The sequence below is a fragment of the Saccopteryx leptura genome, chromosome 2, assembly GCF_036850995.1.
Source record: "Saccopteryx leptura isolate mSacLep1 chromosome 2, mSacLep1_pri_phased_curated, whole genome shotgun sequence".
Lineage (NCBI taxonomy): Eukaryota > Metazoa > Chordata > Mammalia > Chiroptera > Emballonuridae > Saccopteryx > Saccopteryx leptura.
Genome location: NC_089504.1, coordinates 358,613,205 through 358,637,859, shown reverse-complemented (window position 1 = coordinate 358,637,859; position 24,655 = coordinate 358,613,205). Strand labels below are relative to the sequence as shown.

Here is a 24,655-nt window from a genome sequence, read left to right as displayed (position 1 = left end):
GGTCTCCAAGTGTCCCAGTAGAGCCCAAGCTCTACATAGATTAGGCGTCCCTGACTCGACTTCCCCGTGCAGTGGGACACTCCTGCTTATCAGCAGGGCTGGCAGCCTCTTCGAGACTACTCTGGAGGTGGCTATGAGGATGCTACTAATCAGTGCCGACACTAACTGCCACCGGAGGAAAGACACGAGCAACACACAGTTAGTTGCAATAATCACACAGTCAATTTATCACTCACAAATCCTTTTGGCGTGCCTGGGTACAGCTTAAGGGGGCCCCGTCGGCGTGCTCCTCTCGGCTGTCTTTGGTCAGAGCTCAGAGCAGCGTGGAGACAGTCCGTGTTCATGTTGGAGTCTGGGTGACTACTGCAGCAGGGGGCCCCTCAGCTTTAGCACCTTTTCTGGTGAACGCCTTCTAACAGGTGTCAATCTACAGGATTATCACCTCTAACCACCTTTTTGGGAGTTCCTCACAGGGAACCCCTTTTATGTTAATCTACTGAAATGTTTACATCAAACCACTTTTTTTTAAAGCATTTTTTAAAATTTATTTATTCATTTTTAGAGAGGAGAGGGAGAGAGAGAGAGAGAGGAGAGACAGAGAGAGAGAAGGGGGGGGAGCTGGAAGCATCAACTCCCATATGTGCCTTGACCAGGCAAGCCCAGGGTTTCGAACCGGCGACCTCAGCATTTCCAGGTTGACGCTTTATCCACTGCGCCACCACAGGTCAGGCCAAACCACTTTTTAAGATGTTCTTATTTATGGTAACTTACAGAGTTATGACACCAAGCCACTCCTTATCTATGTATAACTTCACACACACTCTAACTGGGCCCTGCTTGAAAGTCAGAGTCCCACTATATTAATTCCTATCCAGACGGCATAAATTTATTTAATTTCCTTAATTATTTTTAATATTATATTTTAATTACTTTTATATCTCTTACATGTTTTTGTTTTTTATATTTCTATATATTTAATTGCTATAACATTATATTACTACAACACCAAGAAAACATCTGGGAATGTTTGCCAGAGGTGTGAGTAACCTTCTCGCTGTTCCCCCAACCCTCCCGCTCTTTCCCACTGCTACTCACTTCCAATGGACAGTTGCCATTCCTTTCCCTCTTCTGTCTGACTTTTTACCTTTTTTTTCTCAGCCTCAGGAGGGGGAAGACATAGTATGAAGACAGGGTATGGGGGTGTCATGCACCTTGAGATTTTTTAAATCTTCCTTTTAAGTTATAGGAGAAGAAACCTGAGTCACCCATGGCAGCCCAATAGTGGTGGTTTCCAGACCTCAGCTAGCCCCTGAAATTCTCACGAGGAGAAAAAAGCCTTTCCAATGTGCGGTGCAAATTTGAATCCCATCAGAGTTGGTTTACTTTGTGGAGACAGTGACACATGTGGTTAAACACACAAGCTTTAGGGTGGGTGTGAATACTGGGCTCTCCTCTCAATGGCCTTGGGAACCTGGCTGAGTCATATAACTTATAAATATCTTTATAAGGCACTCTGTGTCTCAGTTTACTCGTGTGTAACACAGGGACAATAATACTTGCCTCAAATTTGGTCTGCGTGTTGAGTGAGATAATGAACAGAGAGCATTCAACCAAAAAGCGGTAGTTATTATTGTTAAATTTATCGTTTTAATTGTTTTTGTGCTCTTTCACTAGCAAATGGAGAAGGAACAAAAACACAGGTTTTTGGCGGACATCCTTGCACATCAGTGGCTGCAAATGATGAAACAGAACCTAAATTAATTTAAGCAAAAAGTAAGTTACCCATGAATCCTGAGGTCGTGTGCATAGCTGGATGTCTGGCACAGTTGGGATCAGGAATTCATATTCTGGCAGTCCAAGATCACGGTGCTGTCATGGTCAGCACGATTGGGTGAGGCCCCATCCTTTCTGCTGTGTCTTCACGTGGGGATAGGGAGCTCTGTGGGATCTCTTTTTTAATTTAATTTTTTTTAGTTTATTCATTTTTAGAGAGAAGAGAGAGAGGAGAGAGAGAGACTGGGGGGAGGAGCTGGAAGCATCAACTCCCGTATGTGCCTTGACCAGGCAAGCCCATGGTTTCGAACCGGCAACCTCAGCATTTCCAGGTCGATGCTTTATGGGATCTCTTTTATAAGGGCTCTAATCCCATTCATGAGGGCTTCCCCCTTATGACCTAATCACCTCCCAAAGGCTCACATCCTAATACTCTCAACTTGGGGGTTGTTTTCCAACCTATGGAAACATTCAGACCACAGCTCCCTGACTCTGGTCTTGCTTCTCTTTGAACTTTTGCTCTTCCTTGGCAGACAAACCTCCTCTCCTCTCCTCTGGTCCACACAGTGAGAAGCGTGGGCCCTTACACCCATGCCATCTATCTACCTTTGGCCTCTCAGTTTCAAGTCCAAACACTCTCTGGCCATGCCAGGGACAAATGCCATCCCTAGAACAATCTGCCACGGTCAGGGGCACCCGGATCTGGAGGTTGACCTATGAACTAATGACGGATAGGAAGTTGGTGAACAAGTTTCCTAGCTTCCTCAGCCACGGGTTGAGATAACTCCAATGCACATTCTGCAGTAGGAGGGAGCAGTGCTGGAAGAGGGGGCCCTGGGCCTACTGGGAACGTTAGTCATGCAGAGCTGGTGGCCATCAGGCTTGTGTTTTCTTCTGTGGACCTGTTTTCATCTTTCCTGGAATTTCTAAGAGTCTCTAATCGTAACAAACCATTCGGACAGCAACACAAAACAACATGAAGAATCTTGGAAATACAATGTTTCTTGGAAAACGGAACTTCCAGAAGACTATACCGTAAACATGATACCATCTTTATAGAGCTCATAAGTAAGAACAACTAAACAAAACATTGTTTATGCATACACACGATTATAATTGCATGGGTTTCTTTCTTTTTTTAAAGCAATAGGATGATAAACACAAAAACTAATATTGCCTATTTCTCAGAGGAAGCAGGGTAATAAATAGGACAGGGAGGACAACACTGGTACATACACATTACTGGCAATAGGTTATTGGTTCCTGATTGGGCAAAAGGTATATGGTTATTTATTATATTAAAATAATTTATAACTAACATAATTCATGTAATCCTGTGAATATATCAGATGGTGTTTTCAAAAGGTAATTAAAATAGGGCAAGAAAGGAAATGTAACCTTAGTGATCACTAGCTCTGCATTGAAAGATATTTATAAGTTACAATACATAAGCTAAACACTGTTAATTGAGTTTCAACTTTTAGAATCAACAAATGAACAAAGCATGGAAGCCTTACTATAGCTACAAAAGTAAACACAGTCTGTTATCAGCCTTGATGTTGCCCAAGGAAGAGCCTAGAAGAGGTCAACTGGAAGGTGGAAAGAGAAGAAGGGCTGAAGAAAAAGGAGAGATGGAGGGCAGGGGGGAGGGGACCGCTGACAACAGGGCCTCTGGAAAGGTTGTGCAAGATGTGCTCTGCATAGGAGCACACGGCTGGGGGGGGGGGGGGGCGGTGAGAACCGAGCTCCCGTCTGCATTTTGCTTGACAAGGGCCACACACTGAGTAGGGAGACTGGAGAAGACTGGGTTGCTGGGCCCCTCCCCAAGAATCTCTCCTAACCTAAAGGGGTTGGGCAACAGGAAAATGACGGGACAAAGTCTGCCTGTCAGTGTGTGTCCTACTTGCTTGGTTCTGGTCCTGCTGCTGCGGGAAATTCACTGCCTCTTGTATACCAACTGAACAGAAACGAACGGCTGCCAAAAAACAGCAAAAAGTGGCTGCAAAATTAAGAATTTCTGCTCTTTGAAAAACAGTTCAAAGAATGAAAATACAAGCCAGAGACTGGGGGAAAATGTCTTCAAATCACATAGCTGATAAAGGAATCATCCAGAAGGTATAAAGAATTCTTGAAACACAATAATAAGAAAATAAACCACCCACTTTTTTTTTTTTTTTTCATTTTTCTGAAGCTGGAAACAGGGAGAGACAGTCAGACAGACTCCCGCATGCACCCGACCGGGATCCACCCGGCACGCCCACCAGGGGGCGATGCTCTGCCCACCAGGGGGCGATGCTCTGCCCATCCTGGGCGTCGCCATGTTGTGACCAGAGCCACTCTAGCGCCTGGGGCAGAGGCCACAGAGCCATCCCCAGCGCCCGGGCCATCTTTGCTCCAATGGAGCCTTGGCTGCGGGAGGGGAAGAGAGAGACAGAGAGGAAAAAGCGTGGCGGAGGAGTGGAGAAGCAAATGGGCGCTTCTCTTGTGTGTCCTGGCCGGGAATCGAACCCAGGTCCTCCGCACGCTAGGCCGACGCTCTACCGCTGAGCCAACCGGCCAGAGCTAAACCACCCACTTTTTAAAAGGCCAAAAGATATGAACAGACACTTCACCAAAGAAGATATTCAAGTGGCCAGTAGGCACAAGAAAACTTACTCAGCACCGTTAGTCGTTAGGGAAACTCAAAAACTACACTGAGATACCACTTCACACCTATTAGAAAGGAAAAAAGCAAATGAAATTATTTTTCTGGAATTTTAGATGGTTCACTGTATTTGTCAGCTTTTAAAAAGAAGTGATTTATTAGTTTTATCATTCTAAATAAAAACTCACTTTTGTGCCCAATTTTGAATTCATACTTTGTATTCACACTTGAATTCAGCCCCATCCCCTTCCCACACAAGGTAGCTTAGATTCTCAAAGGTGGACGGAGTGGGGAAAGGTTTGGGAAGTGAAGGGGAGGGTGACTCCAGCTGGAGGACAGCTGGGTAAGCAGACCAGTGTACAGGAAAAGGAGAAAATTGGAGGCAAGGCGGAGTGAGCTGGGACTCCAGGTCGGATGTGGATCACTTTGGGCTTAATCACCAAGGCGAGGCGGAGTTCCCACAGACAGAGACGCTCTTGCTGAGAACAATGGAAAACGCTTATCCCACCTCCGATGCTCGGGAATTGCGATCAGCCCCCTCCCTGGACCTCAGCAAGTTCGGGGCGACTTCGAGGGACCGCGGGTGAGTGGGGTAGGAGTAGCGGCGCGGGGAGGGGGGCCGGCACCCGCGCGCACCGAGGGCGCGTCGGCGCGCAGTTGACTGCAGACGCAGAACCTGCACTGCAACTTCTTAGGGATTCCTTGGTGGGGAAGGCCACCCCCAGGTCCTGCGACGCGTGGGAGGCAAGCGCTGAGAACCAGTAGACCGAGCCCGGCCGAAACATGTGCCAAGGCCGGGTGCAGGGAGCGCGCCTCGCCCAGTAGGGCTGAATTCACAGTGTCGAATGCCAGTGCGAAGGCGCCGCGGCGGCCGGGATGTGGGGCGTATCGGGGGATGGAGACCCGGCCTGGGGGACTGGGCCTGCACAGGGGGCGGGACCAGAAGTGCCTGGCCACGCCCCCGACAGCGAGAGGCGTCCAAGTTGGATCAGAGGGAAGCTTCCTAGAGTTTCCCTTTGCTCACTTGGCTCCCGGTGCTCTGGCTACTGGAGGGTGGAGAGCCGGTAGTTTGGAGAGGGCGCGCTTGGGAGCAAGATCGGGCGGCCCTTGGGTACCGCGAACCAGCCCGGCTAGTAATTGTCCAGGTCCTGAGTGAGAACGATGCGAAATCGGGAGGTCTCTGCACAGCCCATAGCTTACCAGAGCTTGCAAGAGTCCAGCAAACCCCCGGTCTGCTTTATTATATAGTGCAGAGCCATATGCAAATAAGGAAGTCTTTAATACAAAGTCACACACACCTGAGGCATAAACGGGAATCTTCATAAGAGTGCACCACCCCCCACCATGCAACAGTCAAGGGCATGGAGAAGGGCTAAGTTTTAAAAGAGTGTGGGACCTGACCAGGCGGTGGCGCAGTGGATAGAGCGTCGGACTGGGATGCGGAGGACCCAGATTCGAGACCCGGAGCTCGCCAGCTTGAGTGCGGGCTCATCTGGCTTGAGCAAAGCTCACCCTCTTGAACCCAAGGTCGCTGGCCCCAGCAACCTGCTGAAGGCCCACAGTCAAGGCACATATGAGAAAGCAATCAAGGAACAACTTAAGGTGTCGCAAGGAAAAACTGATGATTGATGCTTCTCATCTTTCTCCGTTCCTGACTGTCCCACTCTCTGTCTTTGTAAAAAAATAAAGAATAAATAAATAAAAGGGTGTGGGCAAGGGCTTAGTTTTAAAAGAGGAGCACTCCTGCACCAGATTGTGTGCCTGCCTGGTGGCCTGGCCAACCCGGAAAGCAGATACCCTGGTAGCTGGAGAGAGAGGTGAGCCCTGGGAGAAAGGAGGAAGGAGAGAGGAAGAAGCTCTCAGGAATGGACAGAACCAGGCCGAAGAGCTCTGGAAAGGGTCTCAGGAAGTGGGCTGGAAGAAGGAAGGGCTAGTGAGCGGGCTTCGGATAAAAGGGCGCTCCTCTAATCCACCTTTGCTTTTATCATGATTGCAACCCAACGACGTTGACCCAGAGGCCATAGAAGGACCAGTGCGAAGAGAGGACAGTGCCCTGTCCTATCTGCATTATCATCGACTCCCCATACATGGGTCCCACAAATAGAGGAGCGGGACTGTAGGTTAGAGAGAGCACACACGACTCAGAGAGAGACACTCCCAACGAAGCTCAGCTTCCCCACCCTGTCCTCTGAGGCACCTCCCCCAGGCCTGAGACGCACCTGTGCCTTTCCAAAGGCTGTGAAAATATTAGTTCTTTCCACCTCCCTATCATGGTGGAACGTGAAGGAGTGGAGTGATGGCAGCTCCAGAACGCCCCCAATGGGTCAGTAAACCTCTGTGCCACCTGGGACATTTGTAGTGACCCCTACCACCCCCATCACCATGCCTCCTGGAACGCTAGACAGAGAGACTTCTCCTCCCACACCTGCGAGGCTCCTCCCATGCCTGCAAGGAAGTTGTAGAAGGTGACTCAGAGGGGCAGGAAGGGCAAGAAGCCACACAATGGAGAGGAGGGTGGACACCAGCAGGAGGCAGGGCAGGGCTATGACAGAGAGGTGGATACCTAGTGGAGGGTGCACAGGAGGGCTGGGGGGAGAATGCAGGATTCACCCAGTTGCCTACAGCCCCCTGTACCACCCCTGTGATTACCCCTCCTCTTCCTTACCCCTGCCCCACCCTTTTCCCATCCACTTTCTCCACTCAGGGTGGTCTCCTCCCCCTTGCACTCACTGCTTTCCCACATAGCTGTGCTTCATGCTCCTGCACCCTCTCGGGCAGGTCTGCGGAACGCACCTCCCTCCTGGGCTGCACACACTCCCTTAGGTCACCCCCAAATGGAAAGGGGCCTCTAAGATGGAAACATGACAGTCCCCTTTCCTTCCTGTCTTTTCAGTCTCTTTTGAAACATGTGGTTGTATTTTGTGTGCCTTTACATCCCCAAAACAACTCTTATCTGGTCTTTGTTTCCCCCTTGTCCCCGTTAGAACACGTGAAGTGGAGCACAGGCCTTCCTTAGCGGCAGGGCTCAGGGAGGGGTTGAGGAGCTGAGAGAGACCATACATGGGGCACATGTGTGGCTTTGTATGGGCCTCAGGATGCTTGTCTGTCTGTTTCTCTGAGCATCTCAGAAAGAGAGGGAGTTTGGTGGAAAGGGGCTCCCCAACCAGGAAACTTCAAGGAGAACATGCACCTCCCCGTGACCACTATCTTCTTTTCCTGACTTCAGTCCCCTTGTTGGCACCCCTGGGCTGCTCTTGGTCCAAATCTCAGCGCTGCTTCCTTCTTGTCATTTGGATCTCAGATCAAATGTTACCTCCAGGATCTTCCCCAAAGCTACACACAATGTCTTTGAGAGCAAGGCTCTTGTCGGTTTGTTTTTTTCTCATCTCAGTAACCCCAGATCCCAGAACAGTGCTGGCACATAGAAGGCACTCAATAGATAAGTGTAGAATTGATTGAATTAAACACAGAGATGCTTGACTGGCTGGGAAAAGACCTTTATTGCTGATTGACTGCACTTTTTGTCCTGCCTCCTGCATCTTCGTCCTCTGCTGGAGCCCCAGCCTTACCTGGCCCTGCCCCGTCTTCCTCCCCAACCTGCAGGAGCCTTCCACCCCAGCAGCTGCGAATCCACCATCACCGCAGCCTCAGATCCCTGGGCAGCTTGAGCTACATGCTGGGGCCTTGAGCCTAGTCCGCAAGCCCAGTTCCCAGCAGAACCGACCTTTGTTCTCAAAGAATCCCTTTCCAACCAGCCCCACCCACCTTTCAAAGCCACATTTAGAAACCACTGCTCCTTTAAACACACAGCTCCCAAAAGAGCCACCAATATTTATTGAGGGTTTCTCATATGCCAGACACTGTGCTAGGAGAATCTCCAAAGTCATGGACATGCCAAATGCCAGTGCCTTCCTGAGTCCCCCAGAGTCCCTGCATGTCCTGTGGTCAGCGTGGCAGTTTCTATCCTGGGCAAGTTGTTCTGCGTGAGCTGAAGGGAAGGTGTGATGGTCTAGCTCAGGACGGTCTTGTGCCAGGCCCAGGCCTCACTTGCCAGCAACTGTCTGTTCCACTCTCTCTTGGTCACCTCACCTCCTTCTTGCATTGCATGGGGCCAGTTTCTCGTCCAGAAGCAGGTGCTCTGAATGGGGCTTGGCAGCAACACTGGTCTCCATCCACTGCTCGGCCCCGTGTTTCTGTGGCAGAACCCGTATGAAGACAGGAAAGCCCAGAAGGCTCACCAGCGGGCCCATGGTCCACAGCTTCCATTTCTTCATGCACACCTGGGGTCCAGCACCGGTCTGAGGTCCAAGGCTGAGGCTGGACAGCTGATTACCATTCACTGCGGGGTTTTCAGGCAGATTCTGAACATCACACTTGGGGGCAAGGAGAAGGGCTGTGGGCTTCAGGGGGCCCTGGGCCCCAGCTACTGGCCATCTTCAGTGCCTCAGGCTCCTCTGCCAGGCTGCTTGTCTGCTCCATAACATCACCCTCCAATTGTCATGGAACTTGGCTCCCAAGAGACCCAGATCGCAGGGTTCTCATCCCCAGTTCTGGCCTCTGGCCACCAAGCCACACCCAGCTCATTGTCCTCTGGCACTCAGACCTTGTGTCTTTCTTAGAATAAGTAAAAATGAGGCTGAGGGAAGAAATGGGATAATCATCTAGGAGGGGGCAAAATCACACACATACCACATTCAGCAAATACATACACACGCGCTCGCATACACACACACTCACAGATTCTTTCAGAAACACACTCTGGACTCTTCTAGAAGTGAAAAAGTGGCTTGAGAGGACCCAAGAGGCACCCTGAGAATGTAATCTAATCCTTTCTAGACTGAAAGGGCAGGACTGGCTGTTGCTGTAGAGCCAAGCAGCGTCCCTACTGATCTCTTGGGTTCAGATCACCATCTTCTTGGGTGGGATGGGTCTCTGCTCTTTGCTGTTAGCTATTTTAATCTGAATCCGAATCCTCATTTCCAATGCGGCCCTTTTTAACTGTATCCACCTACCTTCATCCTCCCAGGTGGTGAGCACAACCGGATGCTCATTGGCCAGGGGCTTAGCCAGCTCAGCACCCATTGGCTGCTCTGCCCTAGGCCCCTGTATCCACCCGCATCATACCCAAACCATCCTCACACTCCCTCGCTGCCTGGGCTCAGACAACCCTCTTCTCATAGGCTGCCTTGTCCTGAAGCATCGTCCCTATTGGTTTCCACGAGAGGTAGACGGGTGAGCCCCCGCCCCAGCCTGCATTAGGATTGGTGGGCACTGGAGGCGCCTGAAGAGGGCCCAGCAGCCTCAAGGAGCCTCTGGTGCTGGCGAAGGTGCCTCCTCCTTTCGTGTTCCCCTGTGACTTCACACACCAGCTGGGCAGGGAAGGCCCCAGGAAGCCCCTTCAGCCAGCCTGCAGAAAGAGAGACAGGGGCCCAAGTGGAGCCAGGGCAGGAGAAAGGTCAGGAGGGAAAGGAGGCACCGTAGGGTCTAAGGCCTGAGAGTCATGGTGAGTGTAAGAGTGAGTAAAGAAGCCTGGAACACTGGTAGAAAGCCCCTTGGAGGTGTGAATGACAATAGCATCAAAGAGGGTTCATCAGCCTGACCAGGTGGTGGTGCAGTGGATAGAGTGTCGGACTGGGATGCAGAAGACCCAGGTTCAAAACCCCGAGGTCGCCAGCTTGAGCACGAGCTCATCTGGGTTGAGCAAAAAAAAAAAAAAAAAAAAAAAAAGCTCACCAGCTCGGACCTAAGCTCCCTGAGCAAGGGGTCACTCAGTCTGCTGAAGGCCGATGGTCAAGGCACATATAAGAAAGCAATCAATGAACAACTAAGGTGTCGCAACGAAAAACTGATGATTGATGCTTCTCATCTCCCTCCATTCCTGTCTGTCTATCCCTATCTCTGACTCTCTATCCCTGTAAAAAAAAGTAAAAATATAAAAAGTTGTTTTCTCTTTCCTTTTTTTTTTTTTTTTGTATTTTTTCTGAAGCTGGAAACGGGGAGAGACAGTCACACAGACTCCCGCATGCGCCTGACCAGGATCCACCCGGCACGCCCACCAGGGGGTGATGCTCTGCCCCTCCGGGGTGTCACTCTGTCCGGACCAGAGCCACTCTAGCGCCTGGGGCAGAAGCCAAGGAGCCATCACCAGTGCCCGCCCGGGCCATCTTTGCTCCAATGGAGTCTCGCTGCGGGAGGGGAAGAGAGAGACAGAGAGGAAGGAGAGGGGGAGGGGTGGAGAAGCAGATGGGCGCTTCTCCTGTGTGCCCTGGCCGGGAATCGAACCCAGGACTTCTGCACGCCAGGCCGACGCTCTACCACTGAGCCAACCGGCCAGGGCCTGTTTTCCCTTTCTTAAAAAAAAAAAAAAAAAAAAAAAAGAGGGTTCATCAGAGTCACCTCCGTCAAGCCCTGCAATGGCTGCTCATCTCACCCAGAGTGAGAGCCAGAATCCTTACGAGAACCTACGAGGACCCATGTGATCTGATCCCTGTTATCTCATTTGCTTCTCTCCCTTCTCCTCACTCCCTCAAGCCATACTTGCCCCCTTACTGTTTCCCCAAACACACCAACCACAGTGCCTTTGCACTGACTCTTGCCTCTGACCAGAACCCCATTCCTCTAGATGCCACGTGCCTAAATTTATCACCTCCGTTAAGTCATTGCTGACATGGTGCCTCCTCATTGAGATCTACCTCAACCTCCCTATTTAAACTTGTAGCCCACCCAACCCTGGGACTCCAAACCTCTTTGACTTGGCTCCACTTTTGGATTCCCTTAGCACTTATCACCTTCGGACACACTATATACAGCGTGTCCGTAAAGTCATGGTGCACTTTTGACCGGTCACAGGAAAGCAACAAAAGACAACAGAAATGTGAAATCTGCACCAAATAAAAGGAAAACCCTCTCAGTTTCTGTAGGATGATGTGGCAGCATGTGTGCATGCGCAGATGATGACGTGTATACAGCGGAGCAGCCCACAGCCATGCCAGTCGAGATGTGAATGGTACAGAGGAAAGTTCAGTGTGTTCTGTGGCTCGCTAAATTCGAATCCATGACCAAAGTGCAACATGAATATCGGCGCGTTTATAACGAAGCGCCACCACATAGGAATAACATGACTCGGTGGGATAAGCAGTTGGAGGAAACCAGCAGTTTGGTGGAGAAACCCCGTTCTGGTAGGCCATCAGTCAGTGACGAGTCTGTAGAGCAGGGGTCCCCAAACTTTTTACACAGGGGGCCAGTTCACTGTCCCTCAGACCATTGGAGGGCCGGACTATAAAAAAAACTATGAACAAATCCCTATGCACACTGCACATATCTTATTTTAAAGTAAAAAAACAAAATGGGAACAAATACAATATTTAAAATAAAGAACAAGTAAATTTAAATCAACAAACTGACCAGTATTTCAATGGGAACTATGCTCCTCTCACTGACCACCAATGAAAGAGGTGCCCCTTCCGGAAGTGTGGCTGGGGCTGGATAAATGGCCTCAGGGGGCGCATGTGGCCCGTGGGCCGTAGTTTGGGGACCCCTGCTGTAGAGGCTATACGGGATAGCTACCTAAGGAGCCCTAAAAAATCTGTGCGTGAGCCCACATCGAACTGCAGTGAATAGGTATGAAACTGGGCGAGTTTTCCTTTTATTTGGTGCAGATTTCACATTTCTATCGTCTTTTGTTGCATTCCTGTGACCAGTCAAAAGTGCACCATGACTTTACGGACACACTGTATAATTTACTGATTTATCTTGTTTATTCTTTATTGTTTCTTCTCCACTGGAACTTGTGGTCCAGCAGCAGAGGAATATCTGTGTGTTTGGTGCACGGTGCCTAGAACAGAGAGCGGCACCTCCTGGGGGCTTAATAAATATTGATACGAAGAAAGGAAAGAATCTCTCACCCTCGGGGCTCTTGTGCAGGTGCTTGGAGGGAGCCTTGGACTCCAGACTCTGTCCCTCAGTCTTGGCTGGTGTGGAAGGCTCTGGGCACAGATCCTGGGAACAGTCTGGTTGGGGTTGGGTGACATTACAGAAGGATCAAGACTCTTCTTAGCTTTTCCTTCATATTCCCCTTAAGACTCACTCTGGGGGTCACTCACCACTCCTCTGGGGGTTACTCACCACAGTCCTCGTAGATGGTGTCCGGGGAGCAGGGAAGGGGCCCTGGGGTGGGGAAGGCTCCCAGCCAGCGCTGCATGTCTGATCTGGTGGGACATAGGGAGGCTCACAACTGGTTCAGGCCATCGTACTGGGGTCAGCCAGGGTCTGTACTGGGGTTAGTCAGGGCCCGTGGAGGAGAGAGGTTAGGGAGGAGGGGGGTAGTTTCTGAGAGGTCAGGTGAAGGTCCCAAGAGTATTTTCTAAAGGAGACACAACTCACAGGGAGGAAGCCTGGAGTAGCCGGTGGGTGGGGCGGCCCTGGTGGTTGCTGAGAAGGGAGAGGCGGAACGTAGGGGGTCCGGATGGGTCCGGAACCTGCTGAGCCTGGACCAGGGAGCGGTGGGCATAGTCCAGAACCTGTAGCCGCTGCCCGCTGCCCAGGGAAGAGGAAGTTCAGAGGGGTAGCAGAAGTCCCGCTGGACTCCTCCCTGCTCCTGCCTGCGCTCCCGCCGCGGCCCCCGCCCGTGACCCACCTCTTGGGCTGAGTGATGAGCAGCAGGTCGCTGAAGAGCAGCAGGCAGAGGGGAGTGAAGCGAGGCCGGGACGTGAAGAGCACGCCCCCCCTGCGGCACCCTAACTCGGTCAGCTCCCCCTGCAACTCCAGGCGCCTCGACCAGGAGACCAGGGGCAGGGCCTGGAGGGAGGCAGGGAGGAGGCTCTGGCTGCTTCACAGCCCCGCAGCGGGGAAAGAAGAGGCGGGGGTCTGGGCAGAGACCAACCCCGCAGCGGGGAAAGAGGAGGCGGGGGGTCTGGGCAGAGACCAACCTTGACTTTGTGGAAGCGCAGCCTCTGGGTGAGGCGGATTAGCTCCTCTGTCTGCTTCATGCGCCCCACCTCCGCACTGCAGCGCTCAATGATCTGGGTCAGGGGAGCCGAGTCACCCAACCTTCCTCACTCCCCCCTCCCCCCTCTCTCCCTGCCCCCTCCTCGCCTTCCCTGGCCTCAGCATCCACCCCCTGCACACCTTGCTGATAGCACCCAGGGCCTTCTGAGCGTTCTCCTGGCGGCTGGACCCGTCCTCCGTCTGGTGCACAATATTCTGAGGACAAGGAGGAAGGGTGACTGGGCCCCCACTCTACTGCCCTGGGATTCAGAGGGGCTGCAGCTCAGAGGACCCTCGCCTGGCTTGCCAAAATGCTCAAGGAGTTCACAGGGCTGAGGAGCCAGCCTCAACAAGGCGGAGAGACTTCACCAACCATCTGCCTGACACTAATTAACCACAACTATTAGTACAAGCAATATAGCAGTGTGGCTAAGAGTGCCTGGATTTAAAGCTCATCTCCAGCAGTTATTATCTGGATAACCTGGGACAAGTTATTTAACTTCTCTGTGCCTCAGTTTCCTCATCTATAAAGTGGGGTCAATAATAATTTCTACCCTTATACAGTCATTGGTAAGGTTAAATGGGTATATAACACTTAGAACCATGCCAGGAACAGAGCATTCAATAGCTGCTTAACTATTTTGGTTATGATGAGGGTTATTTTGCCTATGCTGGGGGTAGAGTAAACTGAATAAGACACAAGAATGCTGATCATCTGTTTGGGGAACTTTTCTTATTGTGATCCCCACACTGGGTGACCTGGTTTAGGGAGAAGTTTCTATTCTGCAATAGACGTGTTCCTCAACTTTTTTTTATTTTTCAGTATCACCCTGCTAAGGAGCCAGAAATTTTAACACCATGGATGTGCTGTATATCTGTTATGTACCATGGCCCTTTAAAGTACCACAGCCGCCATTGGAGTGAGGTTGGCCCGGGCGCTGAGGATGGCTCTGTGGCCTCTGCCTCAGGCGCTAGAATGGCTCTGGTTGCAACAGAGCAATGCCCCAGATGGGCAGAGCATCGCCCCCTGGTGGGCATGCCGGGTGGATCCCGGTCGGATGCATGCGGGAGTCTGACTGCCTCCCCGTTTCCAACTTCAGAAAAATAAAAAAATAAAAATAAAAAAATAAAAAAAATAAAGTACTGCAGCCATTGAAATATTTAAGACTTTTTACCCCCAAAGAATGATCTTTTGCCCCCTTGGGGGTGATATCACCCCCATTAGGGAAGTATGTGGTGGAAGATACAGCTGCGGAGACCTCAAAGATCACCCACCACATTTCCCCCAGAGACCCAGCGAGGGGAAGGGCACTGCCCAAGGTTAGTCGAGGCCAGTTAGTGGCAGAGCCAAGTCTCCAACTCCTATCTCTAGCCAGAGGCTATTTCCTGCCCCCAGATTGCTCCTTGAGACATTTGGGTAGCTCCAGGCAGAGCTCTGCTGGTCCTGGATGGAGAGGCCGGGATTATACTGACTGATGCACAGGATGGAAGATGGTGATGGCCAGGCAGCGGCCCCAGGAGGAGTGCTCCCAGGAAGCCGGTGGGCGGAAAAGGCCCAGGCTGTGGGCTGTACCTGCAGCAGCATGCGCAGCCGCGTGATACGCTGGAAGGGCAGCAGCAGGAAGGACGGCAGCGGCAGCCGCTCACACTTGGGGAGGCTCTGCAGCCGTCGCAGCTCCGCGGAGAAGCGCACGTTGGTGTCCCTGCAGGGGCAGGCCCGGGCTGCCGTCTGTGGTCTGCTTCAGGGCCCTGATCCCCCGGCCGCCCTGGTCTGGGCCCCGCCCCTGCCCCCCAGCATCCCCCATCCCGGCACGTGTGACCTGGCCCCCTGGCTCCGGCTCCGGGACACTCACATAAGGCGGCTGTAGGTCTCCTCCTGATACTGCTGGTTGCGCACATAATCCACGTACACAGAAAAAGGACCCACGGCGTGGGCGTGCACCACATCACAGAGGTCGTTGATGTGGGGGGAAGAGCGGACACGGGACAGTAGGGACCCTAGAAACCTGAAGGAACGGGGAGAACAAGCAATGAAGCGGGAGCCAGGTCTCCTGGGTTCTTGAGGGAAGAACTGGCACTCTGCGCCTGTGGCAGGAAGGCCGGGACACGGAGGCTGGGACACGGAGGCCGGGACACACAGAGGCCGGGACACGCGGAGGCCGGGTCAGGGAGGCCGGGACACGGAGGCCGAGACACGCGGAGGCCAGGACAGGGAGCCGGGACACAGAGGCCGGGACATGCGGAAGCCGGGTCAGGGAGGCCAGGACACTGAGGCCGGGACACGCGGAGGCCAGGACAGGGAGGCCGGGACATGGAGGCCGGGACACGCGGAGGCTGGGTCAGGGAGGCCAGGACACGGAGGCCGGGACACGCGGAGGCCAGGACAGGGAGGCTGGGACATGGAGGCCGGGACACGCGGAGGCTGGGTCAGGGAGGCCGGGACACGGAGGTCGGGACATGGAGGCCGGGACATGGAGGCCGGGACACATGGAGGCTGGGGCAGGGAGGCCGGGACACGGAGGCCGGGACAGGGAGGCCGAGGCACGGAGGCCGGGGCACATGGAGGCCGGGACAGGGAGGCCGGGACACGGAGGCCAGGGCACGGAGGCCGGGGCACGTGGAGGCCGGGACAGGGAGGCCAGGACACACAGAGGCTGGGACACATGGAGGCCGGGTCAGGGAGGCTGGGACAGGGAGGCCGGGACACACAGAGGCCGGGACACATGGAGGCCGGGTCAGGGAGGCCGGGACACGGAGGCCAGGACAGGGAGGCTGGGACACGGAGGCCGGGACACGCGGAGGCCAGGTCAGGGAGGCCGGGACACGGAGGCCGGGACACGAGGAGGCTGGGGCACGTGGAGGCCAGGACAGGAAGGCCGGGACACGGGCGGACTCAAGAGCTTAAGCCTGGTCTGCCCAGAGGGCAGGACTGCACTGACCGCTCACTGACTTCCTGGACTCTCTGCACGTTGGAGAAAAGGGTGTGGTGATCCCGGGGGGTGAGCGTGTCCCGGAGAGTCTGGCTCAGCACGAAGGTGTCTGTCAGCAGCCTCAGGGAGCGCAGGTAGGAGGCCTCGGATGTCACCACCTCAAACAGGCTCTGTGGAGGAAGGGTGGGGCAGTCACAGAAAACCCAACTCCTAGCCACTGGCCAAGGCCCCAGGCCCCACTCTTGCCCTTGGCCAGCCCCCGGGCATGCCACCTCCTGCATGCGCAGCTCCTGGGGACTTAGAGTATCCAGGAGGCCACTGGCACGGACGGCGGGAAGCTCCTGCCACAGCGTGTTTCGAGGTCCAGGGAGCCGGGTGAAGGTGGGAGCTTCTCCAGGACTTGTGGGACAGGGGCTCCCGTCCTCACTGACCCCCCACAGCTCCTCTGACAGCACAGCCGCTCGGTAGGTCTGGTACAGGGGTTCTGGGGAGCAGAAGCAGCCATCAGGGACCCCAGAGCCCCAGAACCCTTCCCCCAGCTCAACGGTCACAGCAGGGATGCCCCCGGCCCAGCGGCCCTCACCATCCTGCAGGGGCAGTTCCCAGTTCTGTTCCCTCAGCTCCTCCAGCCCTTCCTCATCCCTGTGGAGAGAAAAAGGGGTGGCGTCCCCCAGATAACACACTTCGGGGGAGCTATTCACATGCTAGTGTAAGGCTGTGTGCAGGGCCCTGGCGGCTTCCCAGACCAAACCCCAGGGTCAGTTCGTTTTTATGTGCCTGTTGGACGGGAGGCCCTGAGCTGAGCAGGCTCCGCCTTACTCCTGTTATCTCTAGGACTGTGTTCCAGAGACTTCCGTCTTTATCTTCAGCCCTCTCACAAAGCAAACGCCATCTGAAATGTCCGATCTGTGCCTCAGTGAGACTCAGCCTGATCAAACCCAGACTCCATACCTCGCCCATTACCTGCAGCTGTGTCTTTCCTGTTCTGGTTATCCGCACCCCCGCATACCATTCACCCAAGCTAAAACCCCAGGAGCATAAACACCAGTAAATGTTTGCTGAACGAATGAATGGGCTTAAGTTAACGCTGATGCTGGTGGTCAATCTAAGGTCATTAACAAGCCCAGATGACACAGAAGAGATGTTTGCAATGGCCAAACAGACCTGCAGACAATAATTGCAATAGAGGCCGAAGGCGAGGGGACTAAACTGGAGCACTTACTAGGTTTACCAGTGTTAGACCCAACAATTCTATCAAGTAGTTGGTACGCTTACCCCCATTTCACAGATGAGGACCCTGAGACCCAGAAAGGTTAAGTGACTTTCAAAAGTCACATAGCTGATAAGGGACAGAGCTTGGGACCAAGAAACCAGGGCTGCCTGTCTCTAGAGCCCCAGACCTTCCTCACTCCACCTTTGTGCCGATGGGACTTAGCAGACTTGTAGGTGTGTCTGCCCTCAGGTAGGAGTAAGGGTAGGGGCCCTGGCCAGTTGGCTCAGTGGTAGAGCGTCGGCTTGGCGTGCAGAAGTCCCAGGTTCGATTCCCGGCCAGGGCACACAGGAGAAAGAAGCGCCCATCTGCTTCTCCACCCCTCCCCTCTCTTTCCTCTCTTTCTCTCTCTTCCCCTCCCGCAGCCAAGGCTCCATTGGAGCAAAGATGGCCCGGGCGCTGGGGATGGCTCCTTGGCCTCTGCCCCAGGCGCTAGAGTGGCTCCGGTCGGGGCAGAGCGACGCCCCGGAGGGGCAGAGCATCGCCCCCTGGTGGGCAGACCGGGTGGATCCCGGTCGGGCGCATGCGGGAGTCTGTCTGACTGTCTCTCCTGGTTTCTAGCTTCAGAAAAATACAAAAAAAAAAAAGGAGTAAGGGTAGGGATGTCTGGTACCTGTTCTCTGTGGTTGCTGGAGGGGCGTTCTGGGGAGCCTCATCTGCACTGTTCCCTGGAGAGAGAACCCAAAGTGAAGAGAACAAATCTCCGAGATCCCCCACCCAGGACTCTTGCCCCAGCAGAGACTGTGGCTATAAAAACTACAACTCCCATCAGCCCCAGAGCAGCAGCTGGTGGAAGAACAAAAAAGCACAGGGTCTATTGGGGTTATCATTTGTTCATTTTTAGACCGCTTCACCTCCACCCATCCCCATCCCAGCCACAGGATCCACTCCCCCCAGGGTTTGCACCTGTTTGGATTCCATCTTCAGAGGGCAGATCGAGATCTGGCTGTGTGGGATCCCCAGAGATGGTGGCATCCTGCTTCACCCGAGCTGGTTTCGGGGGTTTGAGGGGTGGCAGGAGTTTGCTGCGCTCCGCAGTGGAGCGGTAGGACGTGAGGACCACTGAGGGGTGACTGATGCTGGGAGGGTTGGGACGGGAGCGGGAGGCCCGTAGCGGGGAGGCTCGGCAGGGGGCCCTGGGACCATCCTCATAGCCCCCCACGGGGACCCAGCGGAGCTCCAGGCCAGGCCGGGCTACGTGGCAGACACAGGGACAGCAGGGGGGGCAGGCCTGGGCAGCATCTGTGGGAGATGGGGTGTCCTCAAGAAGAGACCCTTGGGGTCTGACCCCACCCTGCTCAGGCCTCCTTCCCCTTAACATGAACCTGCCCGGCAGCTGGAACATGGCCCAGCATCTACTCCTCAGCCCAACTCTTCAAACTCCCAGAAATATGAAAATCAGATTTTTTGGACACAAAATCCTTTTTGGAAAAGGCAGCCCCTGAAAGTACTCCGCCAGAAAGCATGAAAAACAAACAAACAGAAACAGATGAGTTGGAATGAGCCCCCCGGAGCCCCGTGAAGTGCTTACCCGGAGCGCCACTCTTCTGGGAGCCCCTTCTGGTGAGGGTTCCCTGCAGAGAGTCCCTCTCTCCATTCACGTCCACTCCCCTTTGGGGACTGGGGTCCAAGGCCTCTGCAGCCTGGACCCTGCCTTCGGCCCCCCATTCAAACCGGCCAGCCAGTCTCCGCACCGTGCCCGGGACAGAGGCGGGGCCATCCTGGGCCGAGGCACGGGGAGCTGTGTTGGGTAAGGGCACAGGTCCGCGGGGTGACCCAGAGGGCTTGGGTGGGGGGACTGGAGACCTGGGAGCAGGTTCTGGGGAGATGGAGCGCCGGGACACTGGACTGGGGGAGCTGGAAGGTGAATCCGGGGATGTCTGGGAGTCGAGGCTGGTTTTAGAAGCCGAAGGGGGCAGAAGAGCAGGGGGTTTGAGGGAAGAGACTGGGGGCTCCCAGAAGATGGGGGTGCACATGGGGGTTTGTGCATCATTGGAGGTGACAGGAGGTTCTGGTGGAGAGGAGCCGTTGTAGGGGGGCCCTGGGGACTGGGCAGCACGAGGTCTGGAGGGGGGGCGGGGGCGGATAATCCGAGGAGGTTTCTGGGTAGGGGGTGTTGCTACAGGAAGAGACTGGTCTGACATCTTCCTTTGAGCTCTTCAAAGGACTGGGGTGCTCTTCTGAAGTCATCCCCTGAGGAAGAGGGAGGGACAGAGAGAGACCCTTAATGTCACCCACCCCCTACCCTGCAATGGGGTAAACTGAAGCCTCTGAGCAGACACTGTTCGCAAGCTGATCAGCCATGATTCTGGAGTCAGGAGGGAAGGCTGGTGCACTTCCTCGCCTTCCTTCTCATTGCTTGTCTTCTCTCTCCACCTCTCACACCTCCTTCTCATTGCTGAGGCCCCTGGACCCTCTTGGACAGCCTTTCCTGGCCCTGCCAGCCGTCATTTCTCTCTGTCTTTTGCCTTCTGCGGCCAGTGTCAGGCCAGAGGAGACAGGGAGGCCAGGGTGGGGGCGCCTCAGTAGAGACCCAAGCGAGGACAGAGGGAACCAGAGAACTGGACTGGTAAGGGGTATTTAGCTTGCGGGTATAGCCACTATGCATCTGCTTGGTTAGTTATGTCATATGTCTTTCGTGTGTGTGTTATAAAGGTTAGCGAGCATGGTTTAAGTGTGTATGTGCTACTGCTAGTGCTGTATGAAAGGAGTGTTGTACGATGTGTCTCCAGAGTGTTATTTGTTCTGTGCTCACTGACGAACATGCAATGGGAGAGTGAAGTATACAATGTATGGTGTGTATACAGTGTACGGTGTGAAGTATACAGTGTATGGTGTGTATACAGTGTATGGTGTGTAGTCCACAGTGTATGGTGTGTACACAGTGTATGGTGTGTATACAGTGTACGGTGTGTATACAGTGTATGGTGTGTAGTCCACAGTGTACGGTGTGTATGCAGTGTATGGTGTGTACACAGTGTATGGTGTGTATACAGTGTACGGTGTGTACACAGTATATGGTGTGAAGTACACAGTGTATGGTGTGAAGTACACAGTGTATGGTGTGTATACGGTGTATGGTGTGTACACAGTGTACGGTGTGTATGCAGTGTACGGTGTATAGTCCACAGTGTATGGTGTGTACACAGTGTATGGTGTGTACACAGTGTACGGTGTGTATACAGTGTATGGTGTGTATACAGTATATGGCATGAAGTACACAGTGTACGGTGTGTATACAGTGTATGGCGTGAAGTACACAGTGTACGGTGTGTATACAGTGTATGGTGTGAAGTACACAGTGTACGGTGTGTATGCAGTGTACGGTGTATAGTCCACAGTGTATGGTGTGTACACAGTGTATGGTGTGTACACAGTGTACGGTGTGTATACAGTGTATGGTGTGAAGTACACAGTGTACGGTGTGTATGCAGTGTACGGTGTATAGTCCACAGTGTATGGTGTGTACACAGTGTATGGTGTGTACACAGTGTACGGTGTGTATGCAGTGTACGGTGTGTAGTCCACAGTGTATGGTGTGTACACAGTGTACGGTGTGTATACAGTGTATGGTGTGTAGTCCACAGTGTATGGTGTGTATACAGTGTACGGTGTGAAGTATACAATGTATGGTGTGTATACAGTGTATGGTGTGAAGTATACAATGTATGGTGTGTATACAGTGTATGGTGTGTAGTCCACAGTGTACGGTGTGTATACAGTGTATGGTGTGAAGTACACAGTGTACGGTGTGTATGCAGTGTACGGTGTGTATACAGTGTACGGTGTGTATACAGTATATGGCATGAAGTACACAGTGTACGGTGTGTATACAGTGTATGGCGTGAAGTACACAGTGTATGGTGTGTATACAGTGTACGGTGTGTATACAGTATATGGCGTGAAGTACACAGTGTACGGTGTGTATACAGTGTATGGCGTGAAGTACACAGTGTATGGTGTGTATACAGTGTACGGTGTGTATACAGTATATGGCATGAAGTACACAGTGTACGGTGTGTATACAGTGTATGGCGTGAAGTACACAGTGTACGGTGTGTATGCAGTGTATGGTGTGAAGTACACAGTGTACGGTGTGTATACAGTGTATGGTGTGAAGTACACAGTGTACGGTGTGTATGCAGTGTATGGTGTGAAGTACACAGTGTACGGTGTGTACACAGTATATGGTGTGAAGTACACAGTGTATGGTGTGTATACAGTGTATGGTGTGAAGTACACAGTGTATGGTGTGTATACAGTGTATGGCGTGAAGTACACAGTGTACGGTGCGTACACAGTGTATGGTGTGAAGTACACAGTGTAGGCTCTGCGGTGGGCCCAGGGGTGTGAGGGTGATGCGTGCTATGTGCTGTCTGTTGGAGGTAAGTGCAGTGTGTGTGCATGTGTGTGCACGCACACCCACGCCTGGGCTGTGAGGGATGCATCACTATTTCCCTGCTCCAAATGGCCCTCCGCTCCCCCCCCCCCATTTCCCAGTTCCTCTCTCTGGACTCTCCCTTTTCCGGATTATTTTTAGTCTCCTTTTCCTGCCGTGAAGATTCCTGGAGCCTCTGACCCCAAGAGACCAGGAAGCCCCGGACATGGTGTCCCCGGCCCCATCCTTTTATCCCTGCCTGTCCCCATCCCACCACCTGGTCACAGAGAAAGGGGCTGCAGTGGAAGCCTGAAGGGCGATGAGGAGACCAGACTGGGGACGAGGACAAGGGGGGCCCGAACACGAGGACCCGGGCTTTCCTTCCTCCCCCTGGGAAGGTGGCTGGAGTCCTGAGGAGACAGCAGGGTCGGGCTGGCAGACGGGGCGAGCCCAGCTCTCTTCGGGAGTCAGCAGGAGAGTCGTACCCCTCCGGGTCCCAGACTGGGTCCTCCAGCATTGATGCAGTGGGGGCTGGGGGCTGAGAGCCTTTCAGCTCAGGGCCTCTGTATCCTGGCAGGAAGCCCCTTATCAAAATGGTCTGGGCAGTGGCCAGGCTCGCTGACCAGCTCGTCCCCGGCTGAGCCTCGCTGGGGGAGCCCACCCCCCTTCCTAGGTGCCTTCCTTTATTCCCTTCCCACCCTACCCCATGCCCCTCGGGCCTCTCCTGGGGACCCAGGTATTGGGCTCCAGCACTCACCCTTGAGGCCCGTCCACTCTCAGTCACCTCCTAGGGCTGAGTGAGTAGGAGCAGGAAACAGGAATCAAATCCTCCTCCCGACCGGACACCCCCCCAAACCACACCACATTCCACATGCGCACACGGGGGCTCTGGGAGACGAGATGGACCCCGTGGCGCGGTGTCAGAGGGTAACAGGGTCTGGGAGAGCGGACTAGTCTGCATGCGCGTGTTCTGTCCATGTGGCTGCGCAGGTGGGGGCTGGCGGGCTGGCTGCGAGCCGGGGAGGGGCGAGGATGGAGTGCACATGGCGCTAGGCTGGGCTGAGAGTAGGGCCCCTCTGAGGCTAAGGGGTGGTGTGTGTTCTGCCACAGCGTGTCTGACTGTCCCTCCCACACCGCCCCCGACAGCCTGTCCCCGAAGCTTCCAATCTGTCCTGAGTGTGAGCCAGCTCACTACTTCACACCACACGCCCTCCCCAGTCTCCCCCCCTAACTCTGCAGTAGCTCCCCTTGAATTTACCTTTATCTTTTTTGAAGGGGTTTCTATTTTCAGCCTGTCCTGCCTGCCCCTTGGAGCAAGGAGTGCGAGGGCCGGGGCTCCGAGTGTCTGTTCCTGCGTTTCTGGGGCGGGAACTCAGGGCCCAGATTGAGATCTCCACAGAGGAAGCCAGTTCCTCAGCCCCACCCGGCCATTGTGTCAGGCGTCTGTGTGTATGAGTGTGAGTATGTGTGAGTGTGAGTGTGTGTGTGTGTGTGAGTGTGTGTGTGAGTGTGAGAGTGTGTGTGTGTGTGTGTGTGTGTGTGTAGAGGGGATACAGGGTGGGGGTGGGGGTGGGGGATGGAGGTTGGGAGGTGGGAGGATGATCTGAGATGTCTCTTTCAGGAAGGTATGACTGCTGGGTCCGTCTGCCTGGTCACCATTCCCAATCCCTGCCTCTGGCCCCAGCCTCTGACTTTCCCTGGCCCACAGGGAGGCTTTGATTGGCTTGCAGTCAGTACCCTGGGGTGGGGGGTAGGGTCCCTCACCTTTAATCTGCTCTATGATTGAGGAGCTGAGTGCCAGAGCTGGGGGGGTGTGTCATAAAAACAGCTTGAGAAGGTGGAGTGAGCCACACCCCAGTCTGGGAAGTAGGGTAGTGGGAGGGAGATTGGAAAGGCAGTTATGAACTGCTGAGGCCTTTGCCCATGCCTAGGTGCCTGCCTTCACCAGAACTTCTCTCTCTCTCTCTCTCTCTCTCTCTCTCACACACACACACACACACACACACACACACACACACACACCAAACACCAAACACCAAACAAGACATTGGAAAGAAAAGCCAGAAAGCTGGGATAGAAATATGTTTTAACTCCTTTTTCTTCAGAATAAAAGCCAAAGTCCTTACAATAAACAATAAGACACTATACTATCTTCCCTCGTCCCTCCCTAACCTCTCCTCTCAAGCACACTGCTGCCTCAGGGTCTTTGCACTGGCTGGGTTTTTTTGTCTGGAAACCTCCTTCCCAAGACATCCACATGGATGGACAGTTCCCTCACCCCCTTTAAGTCATTGTTCAAAGATCACTTTCTCAATGAAGCCTGCTGCACCATGCTAAAAGTGTAGCCCATGACCTCACACCACATTCCTGACCTCCCTTTTTCCCATAGCTGTCATTCATTATAACATGCCATGTAGTTTAAATTGACCTGTTTATAGTTAATTACCTTCCACATTAGAAAGTCAGGCTCTTTATCTGTTTTATTACTGATGCATCCCGAAGTTCTGGAACAGGGTCAGGCAAGTATAGATGTTGGTTAATATTTGATGAATTGAACCAAATTGAATTTAATCCCCTGCACAGCCCACTACTCTCCTGATGCTCCTTCCCCACACCATTTCCATCATTCTGTTGACTCCACCCCTTTCTCATCTCTCTCTCTCTCTCTCTCTCTC

General features: G+C 53.5%; 1 protein-coding gene across 2 annotated transcripts; it reads right to left on the bottom strand.

Annotated features, from left to right (window-relative positions):
• Positions 1 to 8,217: 8,217 nt before the first annotated feature.
• On the bottom strand, positions 8,218 to 23,321 carry ARHGEF15 (Rho guanine nucleotide exchange factor 15). 2 transcript variants are annotated; one of them, XM_066364838.1, is made up of 17 exons: positions 23,239 to 23,268; positions 22,738 to 22,773; positions 19,134 to 19,795; positions 18,509 to 18,844; positions 18,216 to 18,270; positions 16,916 to 16,974; positions 16,605 to 16,816; positions 16,342 to 16,502; positions 15,256 to 15,408; positions 14,976 to 15,105; positions 13,544 to 13,618; positions 13,345 to 13,437; positions 13,053 to 13,213; positions 12,800 to 12,952; positions 12,542 to 12,624; positions 12,322 to 12,426; positions 8,218 to 9,824 (listed from the first exon to the last, which is right to left on the bottom strand). In XM_066364838.1, exons 3-17 carry the CDS (start codon positions 19,744 to 19,746, stop codon positions 9,673 to 9,675), a joined length of 2,541 nt encoding a protein of 846 aa, XP_066220935.1. In that variant the 5' UTR covers positions 19,747 to 19,795; positions 22,738 to 22,773; positions 23,239 to 23,268; the 3' UTR covers positions 8,218 to 9,672. The 2 variants fall into 2 exon arrangements, with proteins under 2 accessions (XP_066220935.1, XP_066220934.1); XM_066364837.1 differs by lacking the exon at positions 22,738 to 22,773 and having other exon boundaries at positions 23,239 to 23,321.
• Between the last annotated feature and the right edge of the window lie 1,334 nt (positions 23,322 to 24,655).